Raw genomic sequence first — 22,813 nt, 5'->3', positions numbered from 1 at the left:
GACCTCAGCATGGCCGTCTCAACAGCCACGCCGTCAAAGACAGCCGAGTCAGGTCCGGGTGAAGGCAAGGACCCTGAGACAGAAGGTCCGGTCGTAGCGGCAACCGCAGAGGACTGTCCACGGACAGACCCTGAAGGTCTGAGAACCAGTGCCTTCTGGGCCACGCGGGAGCTATCAACAGGAGCGTCCCTCCTTCCTGTTTGAATTTCCGGATTACCCGTGGAAGAAGGGAGACCGGAGGGAACAGGTATGCGAACCGGAACGTCCACCGGACGGACAGAGCATCCACCAGAGACGCCCCTTCGTCTCTTGTGCGAGACCCGTACACCGGCAACTTGTTGTTGTGCCGGGACGCCATGAGGTCGATTTCTGGAAGACCCCACCTGTACACCAGTAGTTGAAAAACGTCCGGGTGCAGGGACCATTCCCCCGGATGAACGTCCTGGCGACTTAGAAAGTCCGCCTCCCAATTTAGCACTCCCGGGATGAAGACCGCTGATATGGCCGGAAGATTGCGCTCCGCCCAAACCAGGATCCGAGAGACCTCTACGAGAGCCGTCCGACTGCGAGTTCCTCCTTGCCTGTTTATGTAGGCCACGGTGGTAGCGTTGTCCGACTGGACCTGCACCGGGTGACCCTGGAGAAACCGCTGTGCCTGCTGGAGAGCATTGAAGACCGCACGGAGTTCCAAGATATTTATTGGAAGCTCTGCTTCTGTCGGCGACCACCTGCCCTGGAACAAGTGTGGACCCGTAACTGCTCCCCAGCCCCGAAGACTGGCGTCCGTTGTCAACAGGACCCAATTTGGAACCCAGAACGGACGTCCCTTGTTGAGGTGGGTCGTCTGTAACCACCACGCAAGGGACAGGCGAACCTCCTGGGTGAGCACAATAGTCTGGGACTTCAGAGACTGAGGCAGCCCGTTCCACTTGGACAGGATCAGGTGCTGCAGAGGTCTGGAGTGAAACTGGGCGTATTCCACCATGTCGAACACCGACACCATGGAGCCCAGTAACCTCATCGCCGAGTGTAAGGACACCCGGCGGCTGTGCAGACAACTGCGCACCCTTGACTGTAAAGCAGAGATCTTGTCCTCCGTCACGAAGATCCTTTGCTGTCCCGAGTCCAATAAGGCTCCAAGATGCAGAATCCTCCGAGACGGGATTAGAGTGGACTTCTGCCAGTTGATTAGCCAGCCGTGCCGTTGCAGCAGTGCAATGGTCAGGTCCAAGTGGTGTAACAGGAGCTCTGGAGATCCTGCCACCAATAACAGGTCGTCCAAGTACGGCAACATGCGGACTCCTTGCAGCCGCAGAGAAGCCGCCATGACCGCCATCACCTTGGTGAAAACACGTGGTGCTGTCGCCAGGCCAAAAGGTAACGCCCGAAACTGGAAGTGGTCGCTGCGGATTGCAAACCGAAGGAACTCTTGATGGCGCAAAAGAATAGGGACATGCAGGTAAGCGTCCTGTATGTCCAATGACACCATGTAGTCCCCAGGTTCCAGCGCCAGAATGATGGACCGTAGGGTCTCCATCCGAAACTTCGGGACCTGCAAAGACTTGTTGAGTGCTTTGAGGTTGAGAATCGGACGATATGACCCATTGGGTTTCTGTACCAAAAATAGATTTGAATAGAAACCCTGGCCCCTCTGGGAGAATGGAACAGGCACTATAACTCCAGCCTGGAGCATAGTGTGCAATACCTTCCGCAGCTCCGTAGCCTTGTTCCGGTCTGATGGTAGACCCGTGGTGAAGAATCGAGCCGGGGGTCTGTGCCGGAAGGAGAGGGCGTACCCGTGGGAGACCACCTCCAGAACCCAAGTGTCTGTCGTAGTGAACGACCAACACCGGGAGAACTGCAGCAGGAGGCCTCCCACCCTGGGATCCCCCAAGGGGAGACCCGGACCGTCAGGCCGCAGGCTTGCCATCTGGCTTGGGGGCCGGACGTCTGGTACTCCATGCCTGTTTCCGGGGCTTGACCGATTTCTTAGGGCCAGCCTGTCGAGGAAACGACTGTGGTTTGGGCCTGCCCTGGGCCCTAGATGACCGAAAGGACGATGGTCCAGAACCAGAAGGAGCAGCGGCTGACGGGAGACAAGCAGATTTGGCTGCCGCCAGCGTGGCCACAATCTTATCCAGATCCGGACCGAAGAGAACTTCTCCGGTAAACGGTAACGCTTCCAGACCTTTCTTGGAATCTGCGTCCGCCTTCCAGGATCGCAGCCACAAGGTGCGACGAGCAGCTACCGCTGCTGAAGAAATTCTAGACACCAGAGTACTAATGTCTAGAGCCGCCTCGTTGATGTAGGTGGCCGAATCACGGAGATTGCCAATCAACTCCGCCTGTTCGGCCGGACAGTCGGATTCAAAAGAAGCCTCTAAAGAATCCGCCCAGCGCTCCATCGCTCTGGCAACCCAGCAAATGGCCATAGCCGGCCGTGCTGCCCCCCCTGCAAGGGAATAAGCGGACTTCAGGCAGATTTCTACCTTGCGGTCCGTAGCATCCTTAAGGGAGGACATGGATGGCATCGGCAATGTGGCACTACGGACAAGACGGGTCACGTGAGAATCCACCTGTGGAGGGGATTCCCACTTAGCAAAATAATTATCCGCGAACGGATAAGCCACCGCCAGGCGTCTCTGCGGCTGGTATCTTTTGCCAGGTTGTTTCCACGCCTCCTCTAAATGGTCCACCAACTGACCCGAAAGAGGAAAGACTGTGGCATCGCCCTTCACATCTTTGAAAAAGGCATACTTAGATTTAGCCGCTGGGGGAACTTCGTCCTCAATCACCAAGGCTGTGCGGACCGCCCGAATAAGTCCAGGAATATATACTTTGGACTTAGCATCAGCGTCCTTAGTATGGAGAGGTTCCTGATCGTAAGGATCCAGAATCTCCCCATCATCAGACGTCCCTTCGTCATCCTCATAAGGAGCGGACAGAGACGCCACCGGCCTTTTATGAGGCCGCATCACAGACTCCCCTTGCAACACATCCGACAAGTGCTGTACAGAACTCGTCAGGGAGTTAACCAACGCTGGCTCCTGAGAACCCGGGAGCGGGGAAATAGGGAGACTGTGGGGTACCACCAATTGTCGTGGGAACCCCTGCATGGGTGACGACACCACAGACTGCTGGGACAAACCCATCGGAGTAAACGCGGGCTGCGGAGCTAACTGGCCCACTAAAGCTGTTAACGCCTGAGCGAAACAAGCCAATGGCGGCTCCTGTACCGGTGCTGTAACCGTAATAGGCCGCGCCATGGACAAACACTGCCGGCAAAGGCCCTCCGCGCTACCCTCCCCCTCCGCTAACGGTACTTTACACGTGGTACACTGTAGCCGGAGGGGAAAATCACTTTCAGACATGATGGCACCACGTATGTGACCTCTCTCACCAATTAAGTATTAAATAGGCGAGAGACCACCCTGCAGCACCGCACCGCAAGGGCTTTAGCAGAAAGAACAGGGACAGTAATAAAGCTGACAGTTTAGAGAAGAAAAGTTACAGGCAGCGCTAGCACAGTCACATACAATGCAGAGAAATAACAATTCCTGCACTAACAGCGCTGATCACTCAACTACACAGACACAGGGCCTGGTAGGACACAGCGCTGCATACACAGACCTGAGCCACAGCGGAGGAGAGGTATGCGGGGGGACCCAGACCACAATGCTTCCTTCCAGACTTCCAGCAGCGTTCACCATGCGTTGCAGAGAAGATGGCCGCCGAGGAGCAGAGAGAAGCTGGCCTGGGGGAGGAGCGCTGACACAGGACCAGTCAGCACAGTGCAGAGAGGGCTGTGTGCAGCGGGGGAGGCGCCGGCTGTGAGACAGGGAAGGCGCGCTCCCCTGGCATGCATTTAACCCCTGGGACGCCGCAGCGCTACCGCTCTGCTGCGGTCCGCTGTCCCAGGGGGTAGTGGAAAGCGCAGGTTCAGTACCTGGCTCCACGCTGCAGCCAGTCCCCAGGGAGCCCCCTGCCTGGGGACTCAGGACCATGTGACCAGCGGGGACCCACCGCGGGACCCCGCTGCTTACCTTTGTCCCCCTTGGGTCCGGCCATGGTCCGGAACATCTGGGGTCACCGCTAGCTGTGACCCCAGATGCTCACCAGCATCCCCGGATCAGTACCGGCGTTCTGGTACCGGCGGGGGTGTAGGGAAGACAGCATGGACGTCAGGACTGACTGTCCATGCTGTACATCCAGATGTGCAGCCACAGCTGCACTGAAGAAAGCTTCAGGGGCTCTTCTAGCCCCCACTCCGACAGGTGCACCCGACGCCGGCCGGGCACCAAACTAAACTGAGGTGCCTTGGCCAGGGGGCGGGGTATAGGAGGGGGACCTAGTGCATCCTGGGAGGCTGAAAGCTTAACTCTTTGGTGCCCTGCGACTGACGTCACACCTATACCCCAAGGTATCCTGTGGATACCCTATGGACCCTGAAGTAGAAACACATGTATAATAGGTGTAATACAGTGACGTAGCAGTGTGTATAAATGTATAATAGGTGTAATACAGTGACGTGGCAGTGTATATAAATGTATAATAGGTGTAATACAGTGACGTAGCAGTGTATATAAATGTACAACAGGTGTAATATGGTGACGTACCAGTGTATATAAATGCATTATAGGTGTAATACAGTGACGTACCAGTGTATATATATGCATTATAGGTGTAATACAGTGACAGTGACGTACCAGTGTATATAAATGCATAATAGGTGTAACACAGTGACGTACCAGTGTATATATATATATGCATTATAGGTGTAATACAGTGACAGTGACGTACCAGTGTATATAAATGTATAATAGGTGTAATACAGTGACAGTGACGTACCAGTGTATATAAATGTACAATAGGTGTAATACAGTGACGTACCAGTGTATATAAATGTACAATAGGTGTAATACAGTGACAGTGACATACCAGTGTATATAAATGTATAATAGGTGTAATACAGTGACAGTGACGTACCAGTGTATATACACATGTATAATAGGTGTAATACAGTGACATACCAGTGTATATAAATGTATAATAGGTGTAATACAGTGACAGTGACGTACCAGTGTATATAAATGTACAATAGGTGTAATACAGTGACGTACCAGTGTATATAAATGTACATTAGGTGTAATACAGGGACGTACCAGTGTATATAAATGTACTATAGGTGTAATACAGTGACGTACCAGTGTATATACACATGTATAATAACAAGAGATATGGTAAGAACTTACCTTTGTTATCTCTGTTTCTACGAAGTCCATAGGGTAACCTTGGGGTATAGCTGGATCCTGGATCCTCGGGCACCACGGAGTTAAAGCTTTTAGCTGCTCCCAGGATGCACTTGGGTCCAACCTCCCCTATACCCCGCCCCCGAGCCACAGGCACCTCAGTTGGTAAGCAGCCCAGGCCGTAGGAGGAGACGAAACAGAGAGAAGGAAGACTGGAACACACAAGAACCATACTCACAGAAATGGGAGACGGAAAACCGGTGACCAGTCACAGAGCCCATATGAAGCCAGGTGCGTCAGGGCGGGTGCCCTGTGGACCCTATGGACTTCGTAGAAACAGAGATAACAAAGGTAAGTTCTTACCATATCTCTTGTTTTCTACTTCAGGGTCCATAGGGGTCCACAGGGTGACCTTGGGGATGTCCCAAAGCAGTCCAACTAAGGGCGGGGACGCTCCTGTGCTGATAGGAGAACCCGGCTCCCAAAGGATGCATCCTGAGAGGCAAAGGTGTCAAACGCATAGAACCTCAAAAAAGTCTGAATGGAAGACCAGGTGGCCGCCTTACAGAGCTGAACAGCAGAGGCGCCACGGCTAGCAGCCCAAGAAGGGTCCACAGACCGAGTGGAATGAGCCTTAACAGAGGCTGGAACAGGTAAACCCTCCTGCATATAAGCCTCAATAATAACAGAACGAAGCCAACGGGCTAGAGTCTGTTTGTTGGCAGGCCAACCCCTCTTGTGAAAACCAAAGAGGATAAACAAAGAATCCGACTTCCTCACAGAACTAGTCCGGTCCACATAAACCTGGAGTGCACAGACAACGTCTAAGGAAGCCTCCCCAGCCGAAAGATCAGGCGACTGAAAGGCTGGTACAACAATTTCCTGATTAATGTGGAACCTGGAAACCACCTTAGGCAGGAAATCAGGACGAGTGCGAAGCACCGCTCTGTCCTGATGAAAAATCAGAAAAGGGGAACGACAAGAAAGCGCCCCCAAATCTGAAACCCTCCTGGCAGAAGCAATTGCCAAGAGGAAAACAGTTTTAAAAGTTAGCCACTTGAGCTCCACTGACTCCAAGGGCTCAAAAGGCGGACCCTGTAAAGCCCGAAGAACCACCGCAAAATCCCACGGGGCCACAGGTGGCACAAAGGGAGGCTGGATTCTCAAAACTCCCTGGAAAAAGGTGTGTACGTCCGGCATAGCAGCGATCCTGCGCTGGAACCACACCGACAGAGCAGACACGTGCACCTTCAGCGAAGAAAGACGTAATCCTAAGTCCAAACACGACTGAAGGAAAGCCAGAATACGCGAAACCCGGAACACCTGGGGATCATAGTTTCTGGCCTCGCGCCACTGAAAGTAAGTGTGCCACACACTGTGATAGATCCTCGCGGAAGCAGGCTTGTGCGCCCTCAGCATGGTGGCAATAACGGAGCTAGAAAAGCCCCGAGACCTCAGGACGGCTGTCTCAAGAGCCACGCCGTCAAAGATAGTCGACCCAGATCCGGGTGAAGACAGGGCCCCTGAGACAACAGGTCCCGCCGTTGAGGTAGGAGGTACGGAGCGTCGATGGACAGGCTCCGCAGATCGGAGTACCACAGCCTTCTGGGCCACGCTGGGGCCACCAGGATCAGTGTGCCTCCCTCCTGTTTGAACTTGCGCAGGACCGAGGCAGCAGAGATATCGGAGGGAACAAGTAAGCCAGTTGAAACAGCCATCTCACCGACAGCGCATCTATCAGACTTGCGCCTGCGTCCCTTGTCCTTGACCCGTACACAGGCAGCTTGTGATTGTGACGGGACGCCATCAGGTCCAGCTCTGGCAGACCCCACTTGTCCACGAGTAGTTGGAATACCTCTGGATGAAGCGACCATTCCCCGGGATGCACGACGTAACGGCTGAGGAAGTCTGCCTCCCAATTGAGGACTCCTGGGATGAAAACTGCCGAGAGAGCTGGAAGATAGCGCTCCGCCCAAGCCAGGACGCGGGACACCTCCGACATCGCAGCTCGACTGCGAGTCCCTCCCTGGTGATTGATGTACGCCACCGTGGTGGCGTTGTCTGACTGCACCTGAACGGCCCTTCCGTGAAGAGCGGTGCCGGACGACTGCAGGGCTCTGTATACTGCCCGCAGTTCCAGGATGTTGATGGGAAGAATCGCTTCCTCCGCCGACCAACGACAATGAAGTGACAAAGAGCCTGTCACCGCCCCCAAACCCCGGAGACTGGCATCTGTCGTGAGCAGAACCCATTCCGGGATCCAAAAGGGGCGCCCCTCTAGGAGATGAGCCGTCTGCAGCCACCAGGCTAGGGACAGACGCACCTCCGAGGACACCAGCATCTGAGAGCGGATCCTGTGTGGCAATCTGTTCCATTCAGAAAGAATCAGCCCCTGCAGGGGCCTGGAATGGAACTGGGCAAACTCCAACATGTCGAATGCCGACACCATGGACCACAAAACTCTCATCGCTGAGTGCACCGACACTCTGCCACTGCTCAGACAACTGTGAATCCGCAGCTGTAAGGAGGAGACCTTCTCTGGAGTCAGAAAAATCCGTTGCTGACGAGAGTCCAGCAGGGCCCCCAAATGAACCATCCGCTGTGATGGGATGAGGGAGGACTTCTTCCAGTTGATCAACCAGCCATGCGCCTGTAGACAAGCGACCGTCAGGTGGAGATGCTGGATCAGTACCTCCGGGGAGCTTGCCAGCAAGAGGAGGTCGTCTAGATACGGTAGCAACCGTATTACCTGGCTCCGAAGGTGAGCCGCCATGACCGCCATCACCTTGGTAAATACCCTTGGTGCCGTGGAGAGGCCAAAGGGTAGAGCTCTGAATTGGTAGTGGTTGTGGAGAATAGCAAACCGCAGAAACCGTTGGTGCGATGTTGCTATAGGCACATGGAGGTAGGCGTCCTGGATATCCAGGGAGACCATATACTCCCCCGGTTCCATTGCCAGAATGATGGAACGCAAAGTTTCCATCCTGAATTTGGGAACCCTGAGAAACCTGTTCAGGGACTTCAAATTGAGGATGGGGCGATGACAGCCATTGGATTTCTGCACCAGAAACAGCGCAGAGTAATACCCCATCCCACGTTGAGACTGTGGTACGGGTATAATGACCCCCGCCGTCAGCAAGGCCTCTATGGCTTCCTGAACCTGCAAGGCCTTGGTTTTGTCCGGAGAAGGACTTGTGCAAAAAAACTGGCAAGGCGGCCTGTGCCTAAAAGACAGGGCGTACCCCTGGGAGACCACTTCTCGCACCCAGGCATCCGTGGTGATATTGTGCCAGCACTGGGCGAATTGAAGAAGTCGGCCTCCCACTCTGGGGTCCCCCAGAGGGAGGCCCGTCCCATCACGCAGAAGGCTTATCTCCTGGGTGGCCCACCCCTCAATGGCCTTGGCCACCCAGGAGATGGCAATGGACGGCCGGGCTACAGCCCCTGAGACAGAATAAATAGACTTTAGACAAGTCTCCACCTTCCTGTCCGTAGGATCCTTCAGCGAGGATATAGACGGCAATGGCAAAGTAGCACTCCTGATGAGGCGTTTTACATGGGAATCGACTGCAGGCGAAGTTTCCCATTTCTTACAATGCGCTTCTGGGAATGGATAATTGGACGCCAAGCGTTTCTGTGGCAGGAAACGCTTACTGGGTGTCTGCCAGACCACCGCCATGTGATCAGTCAACTGATCAGACAAGGGGAACGCTGCAGAAGTAACCTTAGCTTTTTTAAAACTAGGATACCTCGACTTGGGAGCGGGTGCCTCATCCTCAATCAGAAGAATGGCCCGCACCGCCTTAACCAGAGCCTGCACACTGATGGAAGACTTAGTGTCTACCTCCTGGACTGAGGCATCTGAGGCTGAGTCATCCTGCACCTCACCATCATCCGAGGACCCCTCAGAATCCGAAAGATGCGCAGCCTGCGCCATGACTGAGCGTTTAGACGCCCTGGAAGGCACGTCACTGCGCAACATCGACTGAAAAGCCGAAGATGCTGCCGCCAAATCTTGGACAGTGTGGGAAAGCGCATCCACCCAGGGAGGAGGAGCTGTCACAGGAGCCTGAAACGGCACCACAGCCTGCTGTGCCACAGACTGTATATACATTGGCAACCCCGCATAGGGACCAACAGGCTGAGACGCCGGGGGAGTCTGCAATAATTGTGGGACACCCGGGGAAAGGGGGATGGCAGGCTGGGGCAACGCCCTAGTAGGGGCGGCAGTCGGGACCGACAGACGGTCCGCAATGGACACCAGCACCTAGGAAAACATCGCCCATGGTGGCTCCTGCGACATAGGAGGTTTAGACACACCAGGGACCGCCTGGCACCGTCCGCACAGTCTGTCCTGTGACAAATCCTCCCTATCCACTCCTGCAGAACAGCGCCTGCAGGAGAACAATACCGGAGACCCGGAGTGCTCAATCTCCTCCTCAGACATGACTTAGGAAGGAAACGTGCGCACTCACCAGTGTGCTGAACAACAGCCCACAATATGGTACTGTGTAGCACACAACTGTATGTGACCGACCTCACAAATACGTGATTTATATAGGTGAGGTCTGTAGAAACACCCTTCCCCCGCACACCTGTAGGGCTTGTAGGAGAAGGAAAGGGATAGGTATAGGCTGACAGTAAGTAGAAAAAAGACACAGACAGGCAGCACTAGCAAAAGTCACATACCATGCAGGAAGATATACTCACTGCACCTTTCCACTACAATCAACCTGCCCAGATTCAGTGTCTGGGAGGGCTATAGTGCTGTGTACACTGTCCTTGTCGGGGGAGAGGTACACAGGGGGACCGGTCCGCGTGCTCCCTGAAGATCTGCGCTGCCACTTGAAGAAAATGGCCGCTGGAGACCTCAGAGGAGGAGTGGCCCGAGTATCTGCAGCTCAGCGACGCCAGACTACTAGCTGAAAGGCGCGCTGAGCTGAGGTGAGGAGCCGCTAGACAGGGAAGGCTTCCTCCCCTGGCTAGCATATTTAACCCCCGGGTTGCCGGCATCCCGCTTGCCGCTTAATTTACCCTGGTGGTCTAGTGGTCTGGCGGGGTATGCCTCCGCTGGAGGAAGGGGCCCGCCGCCACCGCTAGCGCCCCCGGTCTGTCCCCTAGACCGGGGGCATGGGACTGCATTTAAAAGGAACCCGCGCACCGCCGCTTATCAGCGGTGCGCGGCTTACCTTGATCTCCCCGGCGTCTTCCGGCAGCAGTCCCGGGGGAAACCAGAGTCCGGCTAGTACAGACTCTGGCTTCCCCCGCCGCGATCCCCAGTTCAGTGCTGGCGTCGCGGCGCCAGCAGGGAGAAGGAGCGGCAGCGTGGGCGTCTGTACAGGCAGCCCATCGCTGCTGCTCTAGAGAAAAACCTTATAGTAAAAATTAAACTAAGTTAAAATAAAAAGCTTTAGGGGGCTGCTCTTGCAGCCCCCCCCCCGCAGGGTGACCCGACTCCGGCCGGGCACCATCTTAAACTGAGGTGCCTGTGGCTCGGGGGCGGGGTATAGGGGAGGTTGGACCCAAGTGCATCCTGGGAGCAGCTAAAAGCTTTAACTCCGTGGTGCCCGAGGATCCAGAACCCAGCTATACCCCAAGGTCACCCTGTGGACCCTGAAGTAGAAAGGTGTAATACAGTGACAGTGACGTACCAGTGTATATACATGTACAATAGGTATAATACAGTGACGTACCAGTGTATTTAAATGTACAATAGGTGTAATACAGTGACAGTGACGTACCAGTGTATATAACTGTATAATAGGTGTAATACAGTGACGTACCAGTGTATATACACATGTATAATAGGTGTAACAGTAACATATCAGCGTATATAAGTGTAATACAGATATAATGTAATAATAGAACGTACCGTTGCTGGTAAAGTATAGCACCATGGCGTCTCCCTGACGTCTCTCTGCGGCCAGATATAAATGAATACCTATAATGAGAATATACAGAATAGCGTCACCTTTATAGTCACATATCAGCATTATGTGCCCCCCGTAGTGACCCCTGGTACAGATACAACACACCGCAGACCCTGGAGGGGGCTAATATATTATACGCTGCTACATTAAGCATCAATTATCAATCTATGTACTAAATAGTGACACACTGCACAGGACATATGCTGGGAGCACAGGAACAAGGAGAGAAGCCGTGTAATATGTATATGCACGTTATGTACAGACATATAGAGGAGTCAGTGCGGGCCAGCCCTTACTCAGCACCAGTGACTCTAAGCCAGGCAGCAACCCAGAGCTCAGCAACTGGGGTCCGGGGCAAGTCTGTCCCCTCCCAGGGGCATGCTGGTACCTGTGGTGCTGGCGGCCCCGGGTGTAGCCTACCTCAGCGGCGGCCTCAGACACAGCCGTCACCCCGCCTGGATCCCCCTCTCCGTGCCCGGCCGGCAGCAGCCAGCAGCTGACACTCCGGAAGCCGCGACCACTGTCCGTGTGTAACTGCAGCTGCAGCAGCGGACCGGGCCTGACTGAAAGCGGCTCTCCCCACACACAGCGCCATCTGCCGGCCCGGGGGTGTAATAACAGCATCCCAGCCTCCCCTGCACTTCTAACCTGAGAGAGGGGTCCTGCTGGCTGCTGCTACTACAGGGTATCATCACCCCCTGATAATCCCCTCTGCTCTGCCCCTCTCTCCTGCCAGGTCCAGATTATCCACATTTACAGTATGTATTACGTATTCTGTACATCCAGGGTTGAACTGGCCCATAGGGATACAGGGGAAACCCCCTGTGGGCCCCATTGCCTGATTGACCACCCCTCTTCTAGGAGGTAGGTTCCAGATTGTGCACTTGAATCATGCATTATACATGTTACATTATCCTACTTCCGAACATTGCTGAATGTAAGAGAGGGACTGTCCCGAACGGGTTGTCGTGGTCTTGTCGCACACCCCCGTTACATCACTCTGAGGGCATGCCAGTGGCAGCACCCGGGTGTCACCTGCCGAGGGGTTTGGCTGTGAGGCCACGCCCATGTCATTGAGGCCACACCCCCTTTTTGGCGGCTTCGCCTGTGCACACAGCGTCCCTCTCCCACATGCCCAGCACTCCCGGACATGCTGGGTTGCCCCCAGAGACTCAGCCTGCATAGTAAAGATGGCGTGCGCATGCAAACAGCATCTACTCACCCGCTGCTCTGCAATGCACAGCAGAGGTGAGTGCTCTCCCCAACTCTCCCCCTACACCGCTGGACACTGCGGCCCAAAGCAAAGTATGCATTATTATGCTGCACAATACTATGGTGCATTTCTACAATGCATTGCTGGTATTAATCTGGTACGTTATCACTCTCTAATGGTTAGCCAAGCCTCTGTGAATGCTGGCCACACCGCAAAGTATTGGCCCCTATCACTGCATTCAAGGGTGCTGTAACCCCCAAAGGGCACTCCAAACAAAATAAAAAAATATTTTCTGTGTTTGTGAATTGTGTGCACTGTAGCCGCACGTGCATCAACAAAGGAGCAGCGCCAAGCGTGCGCCTGTGTCCCATAAGTAAAGAGCCGGCTGGCTCATTTCTTAAAGGGTGGTGTAACCCACAAAGTGCACTACTCTCCAGCAAAAATAAAAAAATATTTTCTGTGTTTGTGTGCGCCTTAGCCGCACGTATATATCAATATAACATAAATGGAGGACCAAACTTTCTCCGATAAAAATAAAATAGGGAAAGATCAAGAACCACTTCCTCCTAGTGCTGTTGCTGCTGCTGGGAGTTGTTCATCATCCCAGAGAGGAAGTAGGAATACCACTACTTTTACTAAACAATTGACCCTCCAACAGTCCTTAGCGAGGAGGATGAAGTACGACAGCAGTCATCCTGAAGCAAAACGTATAACTGAGGCCTTGACTGCTATGTTGGTGTTAGACGTGCGTCCGGTATCCGCCATTAGTGCAGTGGGATTTAGACAATTGATGGAGGTAGTGTGTCCCCGGTTCCAAATCCCGTCTAGATTCCACCTGCATCCTCAAAGCAGCAGCGACAAGCGTGCGTCTGTCTGTTAAAGGGTGGTGTAACCCTCAAAGTGCGCTCCACAAACAATAAAAAAATTCTTCTTTTTTTTTCTCTTTGTGAAATGTGTGGGCTGTAGCCGCACCTGCATCCTTAAAGCAGCAGCGACAAGCGTGCGTCTGTCTGTTAAAGGGTGGTGTAACCCTCAAAGTGCGCTCCACAAACAATAAAAAAATTCTTCTTTTTTTCTGTCTTTGTGAAATGTGTGGGCTGTAGCCGCACCTGCATCCTTAAAGCAGCAGCGACAAGCGTGCGTCTGTCTGTTAAAGGGTGGTGTAACCCTCAAAGTGCGCTCCACAAACAATAAAAAAATTCTTCTTTTTTTTTCTGTCTTTGTGAAATGTGTGGGCTGTAGCCGCACCTGCATCCTTAAAGCAGCAGCGACAAGCGTATGTCTGTCTGTTAAAGGGTGGTGTAACCCTCAAAGTGTGCTCCACAAACAATAAAAAAATTCTTTTTTTTCCTGTCTTTGTGAATTGTGTGGGCTGTAGCCGCACCTGCATCCTCAAAGCAGCAGCGACAAGCGTGCATCTGTCTGTTAAAGGATTACATTGGTGACCTCATCCAAGTAGGCATGTCAGACAGTCCGTACATGTACTGGCAGGAAAAAGAGGCAATTTGGAGGCCCCTGTACAAACTGGCTCTATTTTACCTGAGTTGCCCCCCCTCCAGTGTGCACTCCGAAAGAGTGTTTAGTGCAGCCGTGAACCTTGTCAGCAAAAGGCGTAGGAGGTTGCTTCCACAAAATGTGGAGAAGATGATGTTCTTAAAAATGAATTATCAACTCTTCCAGGGAGACCAGCCTCCAGAACCTACAGAGGGACCTGTGGTGGTGGATTCCAGCGGGGACGAATTAATACTCTGTGAGGATGAGGATGTACACAACACTGAAGAGGGTGAGGAATCGGTGAATGAGGAGGATGAGGACGACATCTTGCCTCCGTAGAGCCAGTTTGTGCAGGGACAGATTAATTGCCAGCTTGTTTTGTGGGGGCCCAAACGAACCAATCATTTCAGCCACAGTCGTGTGGCAGACCGTAGCGCTGAAATGATTGGTTTGTTAAAGTGTGCATGTCCTGTTTATACAACATAAGGGTGGGTGGGAGGGCCCAAGGACAATTCCATCTTGCACCTCTTTTTTTACTTTGCATTATGTACTGTTTGGGGCCTACTTTTTCAAACTGCCATCCTGTCTGCCACTGCAGTGCCACTCCTAGATGGACCACGTGTTTGTGCCGCCCACTCGTGTCGCTTAGCATAGTCATCCAGCTACCTCGGTGCAACCTTTTGGACATAAAAACACTATTGTGAGGTGTGAGGTGTTCAGAATAAACTGGAAATGAGTGGAAATTAAGGTTTTTGAGGTTAATAATAGCATAGGAGCAGAAAAACCTACAAATTCTGTGATTTTAGCTGTTTTTATGCTTTTTTTCAAAAAAATACAGATCCAAAACACAAAACCCAGAACCCAAAACACGGAAGGGTGGTTTTGGCAAAACCAATCCAGATCCAAAACACGAAGAAAGATCCAGATCCAAAACCAAAACACAAAAAGTGGCCGGTGCACACCCCTAATAAAAATACACACATTTCAGGGAAATTCTTTCCTTAAAAAACAGCATTCTCTATTTTTCCTAACAGATAATACCTAAATACAGAAAAGCACCTGTATAAATCTAATCTTTTATCACCACTACAATATCAGCAATCCATGTAGGTTTTTTACTCCAATAAAACAACACCTGTCACACTCTTAATTTCCTGGGTAGAATTTATATACCAATCTCTATTCAATCACTTATCTTCTCTACATATAATAAAGAGTTGTGAACAAAATATGGCCAAAACAATACGTATAGCTGACCTTCTTATTTGTTTTATGATAAAAACAAAAAAATTACCATATGATGTCTCATCTAAATATGTCAATGGATAATACTTCTAAAATAGCATACATACGGCTGGCAGAATATTACATCAACCATTTGGTCTCGAAATCACCATTGAGCACTCTGGCTTTCAGGGTCCTGAGTTCATGGATCCACTTCATCTCAGCTTTAGCTAACATGGCCTTTAAATCGCCCTGTCTCAACTTTTTTCCACTCTTTCAATGACTTTAAAACTCACTGTTTTCAATTGAACAGCTATGTATGTCTTTAAAATGTGATGACATATGGTGGGTCTCTAACCCCTTTCCGAACATTTCTCTGGTGTTCTGACACATGGATCTTAAAGGGGCGACTAGATCTACTGACATATTGTTTGTTAAAGCTACATTGTTTGACATATACGATATTGCTGCTATTGCAAGTTAAAAATTGATTTATTTTATAGGTTTTTTCGGTGACACGAGGAAAAACTTATTTTACTGCCTTCCTTGCTAGTGACACTTCTACATCCCATACATGTGCCACATCGAAAAAAACCTTTAGAGGTTATTCTTGTACCTTTTCTTTTGGGTGGTGACATGGCACTCGTCATTAACACATTTTTCAAATCGGGTGCCCGTTTGTATATCACTGTAGGTTTATCTGGTAACTCATTTTTCCAAATAGGATTGGCCTTTAAAATATGCCAATATTTATTTAGGACAGTTTCCAATTTTCTGTAATCCTTGATAAAGGTAGTTATAAAGGAAATAGAAAAATCCTTATCCTGTTTCCTGGACTTTTTTACTATAAGGTCCTCCCTTTTGATATTATCAATATCTTGGAGGGTCGTATCTATGCTTTCCTGTTTATACCATTTATCTAAAAATTGTTCCTTTTAAAGGTTGGACTTGTTCTTTATAAATATCCTCATTGGTACAGTTCCGCTTGATTCGACAAAACTGACTGTTGGGAACTCCCCTCAACCAACTTGGATGGTGGCTACTGCCAATATTAATAAAATAATTGCTATCGGTTTAAAAAAGTTTTTTGTACAGATCTTAGAATCTTTATGTACACCGTAAGATCCAGGAAATTGACTTGTGATTCACTTATAGTATATGTCAGGACGACCCCAAAGTTATTACTGTCAAGACCTTCTTGAAAAGCAGAAAATGTATTGCGCCCCCCTCTCCAAATCATAATAATATCATCTATGTAGCGATGATATGTGACGAGGCGCACACCCTGCTCCTGCCAAACAAGGGACTCCTCCCACATGCCCATGAAGATATTCTCAAAGCTGGGTGCGAACCTCGTCCCCATCGCAGTCCCAGACCGCTGGATGTAATGTTCATCCCTGAAGGTAAAATGGTTATTAACCAAAATAAATGTTATACCTTCCAAAATGAACGCTTTTGTTTCTACATCCAGCATTTCCATATCCAATACCTTTTCCACTGCACTCAGCCCCACCTCATGTTTGATGATGGTGTATAATGCCGATACATAGGCTGTAATATGTAGGTCACCTTCATTCCGTTCTACAGCTTCCAACTTATTAATGGCATCCGTAGTATCTTTAAGGTGCAGTAAGCCAATCTTTCATTTGTATGTACAGACTTTACAGCGTGGGATGCTATAAAAGTACTTTTTTTTGAGGAAATCATATTTTTAAAGGAGACTGTATTTTTTTGAAGTTTTTATTTTATTAAAGATTATTTTTATGGAACAACAGCATTTTTAGATTTTAATTTGGTTTATTGCCAGCACCATTATTGGAAATATTGATATTTCTTGGTTTATCACTCGTTTCTTTGAGGAATATAGCCCCATTATTTGTCTTAGAAGCTAACTATCCTATATACACAGAAGTTGTCTGTTTGTTTGAACCTCACCATCACAGCGCTGTTTGTATGACACAAGGGTTTATACCTTTTCCTTTACATTCTGTTACAATTAAATAAACTGGATACTGTTCCACTTAGAATTGTATTTTGAATTGCGTATATATATATATACATATATATATATATATATATATTGTGATCAAAGCACTGGGGAAGTGTGGAATTGCTTCTACGTGTGTCCCAGATTCCTGTCCTATGTATATTAAAACCCCCAGGAGAAGTCTGGTTACAGACTAGATGTCGGCTTTTGTGACAAGCCGGAATGGGTCCTGGGGGTGTGATGTGAGGAGAGGGAGGGCTCCATCCACAGGCCACTCCAGATCTTGGGCCTTTCAGCTTGGTAACAGCCTCATTAGGGCTTCCACCTGGAACTGGCTGATTTAAGCTGGGTTTGTTTGTGGCTGAGTGACTTACACCTGGGAGAGCAGGCACAGGCTAGCTTGCTCTGAGACACTGCTGAATACAAAACCTGTGAGTAATATGGATGTGCTTTTCGTTTAGTGTTCTGACAGATATGGAACATTCTGTCTAGTTAGAGCCCAGAGAGGCTAGGTTTTTATTCATGTTTGCTTTTGTTTATGTATCCGGATAATAAAGACTGGCGCTGACCAGCTTGTATGAGAACCCAGACTTGTGTTCTGTTTATCTGGCTGCTGTGTGCTTAAAGAGGGAGTCCATCTACCCAGGAGAGGAACCCCTATTCGGACTGTGTCACAATATATATATATATATATATATATATATAATATATATATAGATATATATATATATATATATATATATATTGCATTTGAAGCAGTCCAATAAGAAAGTGTAGTCCATTAGGATATTACCCACACGGGTTAATTACACAGCTAAGACTAATTGACTACAGAATGATTATACCTCTTATTTAAAATAATTATCTGAATGAATCAGTCTTAAGCCCCTGATGAAGGTGCCGGAAGCACTGATACGCGTTGTTCTATGGGAAATTCAGTTTAGGACAGGCAGCCACTAAAAGCCTTCAAACAACATGGAGTGCTTCTTATGAAGCTGTGACCCCACGCATACGGAGCAGTGCCCTCTCTTACTACTGGATTTGAGGCATTTTACTGGGATACTCTGAGTCATTGGTTCTATGGTCCCACATACAGCCGGCTACCGCAATTTGTGGGACATAGCTCCTGTATTATCACCTGGCTTCATGGTCAGCAGCTGCCACTGGAGATTATGCATTATAAAGCACACTGCTGTTGCTCTGCTATATATCCACTCCTAGTGCCCACTGAGAGACAATGTCCACCTCTGGCACTTGAAACCCTCATGTGACCCCTTTGTTACCCATACCCAGAAATGCTGTTGGAACACACCACTCCAGGAACGGGCATTTGAGCCTTTACTCACATGCTGGCTCCAGATCCTCCAACATGACCCGTTCCATCAGGTACAAAATGCTCTGCTCCTGGACTCCGACACCTAATTTATTATTGCAGTCCCCTGTGCTGAACTAGTTAATTGATAAGAAATGTGTTTTACCACAGGTGACAGCAATCATACATTAGGTCGGAAGTCCAGAAACAGAGCATTTTGTACCTAATGGAATGGGTCATGTTGGAGGGTCTGTGGCTGTAGTGCATTTTTTGCGGCGCCATAATTATCTTCCAACAGTGCTGGTTTATACAGGCTTAAGCTGGCCACACATCTAAAGATTAACTGTCCAACCAGCCAACTAGTTGATTGGTTGGAATGAAAATCTGGTAAGGTATGAAAGCAAATGACAATCAGCAATTTGCTCCTAAACACTGGAAAATGGACCAAAACTGTTGTTTGAACAAATTGTTTAGATCAAACATATAAAAAACTTGTCTGAATGACTATTTTCATCTGTTTTCTAGCATTTAGGAGCAATTTGGTGATAATCATTTACTATTATCCGTTACCAGATTTTCATTCCAACCAATCAACTAGTTGGCTGGTTGGATGCAAATTGGTCTAGTGTGTGGCCAGCTTAAGAAGATGGTGATTCTACTGACACCTGGGAACATTGTTACAGATATCGAGTCATTTGCTATCCATTTCATATATTGATACCAGCACTAGCTAAGTGACTTTCGTCTTGGATCCTCCGGTGGACTATGGTGGTATTTACTTGCACAGTTACAGCTTATTTGCAGCTGCTGATATGCTCTATTTCTAGTGGAATTGGTGCTGTTTACTCTCTTTTTGCTCAATTAAAATGTTCTATTTTCCTTCCTATTGTATGTTTCATTTGAAGCAAGGCTTATATTATATACACATTGTAACACGATTACTTTATGATCGCAATTTACATCACTGTATTACGGTAATTTACTAGCGTTGATTTAGTATTATTGTTATATATTGTTTTAATACTACTCCTCACCAAACACTGGCTTTCATAGCCCTCATTGACATCACTGCACACTTGCACCAGCGCTATACTTGGTGCCCGACCGTGTTTATGCTTCTGCACAGCTTTGCAGCATAGCCCACAGTCAGCGCTGTAACTTTGAGTTACGGCTCCCAGTGCCAGGCACACCCCCTCAACCTCTGATGTCATGCCACAGGGGGCAGGGTCACCAGCAACCTGAACAACAGCGCTGCCCAGAGCAGGGCCGAAACTAGGATTTTTGTCACCTGGGGCAAGACAGTAATTTGGTGCCCACCCTGATAATTCCCCCAATGTAATGCCCCCTGCAGCAGTGTCCATATAGTACTGCCCGCTTCAGCAGTGCACCTATAGTAATGCCCCCTGATGTAATGCCCCTGTAGTAGTGCCCATATAGTAATGCCCCTGTAGTAGTGTCCATATAGTAATGCCCCTGTAGTAGTGCCCTTGTAGTAGTGCCCCTATAGTAATGCCCCTGTAGTAGTGCCCTTGTAGTAGTGCCCCTATAGTAATGCCCCTGTAGTAGTGCCCATATAGTAATGCCAACATAGTAATGCCCTGTCGATGCTGGATAATTGGCTGAGATAGAGTCGGTTTAAATTAAATCTGTGCGATGCCATTTTGTGAATGGCAATAAGACGCCATTTTGCGACTGGCCGCCCAGCGCCATTTTAGTGAATCTCGCCCATTATAAGTACATACAATGAGACTATTATATAGCGTCGTGCGATTCCCATGCAATAGAAAGAAGTTAAAAGTCCTCACCACATAAATACAGACAGTCACTAAAACATATAAACTGATTAAATGTACCATGGTGTACTCCACAAAACACATAGTCGCACAGCTCTAACTAGCGTCTTTTCCCAATTCCCCAATACTTACACACTGCACACTTACATAAAAGGTTATTTGATATTTAAGGTTTAGTACATGGTAAGCAGACCGTGTTTGGTGTTGTACTGATCCACTGTGTCTCAACAGATTTCCGGTATCATCGGTGAGAAGATCGCAACATGCGTTTGCAAACTATTGACTATAGAGAGTTAGAACATTAAAATGCACTTTGTAATGTTACCATCTTAGATTAGCATGCAGCGGGAAAAAGGATACAAAGGGCTGTTGGAGGCTGACTTGTGTCCATTTGAATTGACCTATGAACTATCCTGTAACAAAAGCACCTTTAAGAAGAACCAATGGAATCATGCCAATCTGTTCTATTGTATTGCCTATCCCTGTAAGTGTATATATGTGCGCTCTCTGACCCCAGTCGAGAGTCTTCTTGCTGTGCTGTTGAAGGAGGTTTCTATTGCTGATGCCGGTATCTGGGCCCAGAGCGCGTGCATATGTAACAACTGTACCTTGGGTCTGTATGAGTTATTTGCACTGATTGTCTTTACAGCGTGTAAACATCTGTTTTTATATTGAATAATAACTTTTTGTGCTTTGGAACCACACTCAAAGTCTGAAAGCATTTATTTACTGTGCGACTCATTACGCTAAATAGCGACAATTTTAGAAGGTATAGACAGGATTGCATAGAGGTTTTAAATAGGTATCGATAGTTGGGGGCTCACAGTATGAAATCACGCTACCGGTCACTATGTAACACTCGGTAGCGATCTCTCGGCAAAAGGGTGGAGGCGCCATAGCAGGAGAACGCATTGTGCCTTTGAAATCTGCTACAACTTTGTTGCTGAGAGTCCGCTACTTGTTATTGTGGCTTTAGGAACGCTGATTAAGAATCCAGGGACGAGGGAGGAAAAAGTTTGTTTTCCTTCATCGATAGTTTTTTGTGTGTTAATAAGGGGAAGTCACATTATTGTGTATGCGACCAGTCGCACTATAGCGTCATAATACTTTTTGTGTAGTGGTCGCATTATTGTGTATGTGACTAGTCGCACAATAGCGTATACGTTCTTCCAGTAGTGCTGCCACGTGTTTTGAACAAAGCCGTTGAGAGCGCATTGATAAATAGCATTGTTGTAAGCATCTTGATCAGTGTTGCCATAGTCTGGGAAAACGTGTATTTTTCTGCACAGGAAAAGGGTGTGTAACAGTGAGTATTTGTTGATAGGGACAACTGTTCCCTAGTTAAGGGTATCGTAGGACCCTTAAGGACTAGGTGCAATGGTTGACCTAGTAGCTCGGTTGTAGATACCGTTCTAACACATAAGCAGGTGTAGTTGTTGTCTTTGTTGTAGGTTCGGCTCTCAGTGTGATTACTGTATTCAGTGATCAGTTAGGGTTAAATGAGCATTGTAATTGAACCTCACAGTTTTGGCTAAATTGTGATTGTGAACTGGGTAGAGGGTGGACGAAATCACTGAAAGGGTAGGTGTTATTGGAATGCCTACATGCTAGCAGTTGAAAGGTAGTCAAAAAGGGATTAGGTGCGTGAAAGCAGCCTGGTTATTCTTCCACAGGTGTGTGGGTGCATCCTGTTTATATCGTCCGCAGGTAAGTGAAAGTATCTTGACTGTCTTTCACCAGTTTAAATCTTTATTGAAAAGCTTAGGGTTCTCCCAGAATGGGGGACAAGCAAACAATACAGATGTTAGATGATGTGCTGCTGTTGGAAGCGCCGCTTGGATCGGCACAGCATATTATGCATACTAAGTACGGTGCTTATGGTTTAAAATGACGATGAGGAGTGTTAGACCTTTTCCCAGAATTGGTAGCTTTGATAAGGAGGTATTGAACAATGTCCGAGATAGTATCTGTATGGTGCGTTCTCGAATGAAAAACGTAAAACATAACAAGTGTTTAAAGTTATGGCAGCATGAGGGGGATGCGTGGCTTAAAGGTGTGCGCGCGACGCAAACTAGCGTCACGAGCACGTTACAGGAGAATACACCTGCAGTGCTAAACTGCGGTGCGTGCGCACCACGAAATGGTGCGCACGTGCAGCAAGGTAGTGTTGCGGAAGGTATTGCCAGTGGTTCACGCGCACCACCACCGCCCTATGCGGATGGGGGTGCAGGCACAGTTGTTGAAAAAACCTATAAAAATTTAACAAGTAACTTGTACCCTCACTTAAGTAATCACAAAGAATATGTTTATGATGCGGATGATGAGCCTATTGTTATGTCTGCCATTTCCCGTGCTGTTAGATGCTCCATCATAACAAGCACAAATGGTGGCCCCATCTTCATCAGTGACAGTACAGGAAGTGTTAACATCTCTTGCACCTGTACATAAAGTTGTTAACCATATAAGTAGCAGTAATAGACTGAATCTCCAGCCAGGTAACAAGGTCAAAAGTAGCAGTGCGGCCAGTCTGCATCCCATTAGGACAATAACTGTTCCGAATGGGAATGTGGATGCGAACGGTGTAGTGCCCACAAGGGAAGTAGCAATGCAT

At 48.8% G+C, this 22,813-nt stretch overlaps 1 protein-coding gene across 2 annotated transcripts in view; it reads right to left on the bottom strand.

Annotated features, from left to right (window-relative positions):
- Window positions 1-11,761, bottom strand: part of CCDC25 (coiled-coil domain containing 25) — a 72,070-nt gene extending 60,309 nt beyond the window's left edge. The window contains exons 1-2 of one of the 2 annotated variants that reach the window (XM_088465723.1): window positions 11,568-11,761; window positions 11,122-11,190 (exon numbers count right to left, since the gene is read on the bottom strand). In XM_088465723.1, the coding sequence (XP_088321849.1) occupies window positions 11,122-11,146 (25 nt within the window). In that variant the 5' untranslated portion in view covers window positions 11,147-11,190; window positions 11,568-11,761. The remainder of the gene's footprint in view (window positions 1-11,121; window positions 11,191-11,567) is intronic. The other variant, XM_088465722.1, reaches the window with a different exon arrangement.
- Window positions 11,762-22,813: the final 11,052 nt, after the last annotated feature.

Source organism: Taudactylus pleione, unplaced genomic scaffold, assembly GCF_031769625.1.
Source record: "Taudactylus pleione unplaced genomic scaffold, aTauple2 ptg000063l, whole genome shotgun sequence".
Taxonomy (NCBI): domain Eukaryota; kingdom Metazoa; phylum Chordata; class Amphibia; order Anura; family Myobatrachidae; genus Taudactylus; species Taudactylus pleione.
This window is presented reverse-complemented; position numbering and strand designations above follow the sequence as displayed.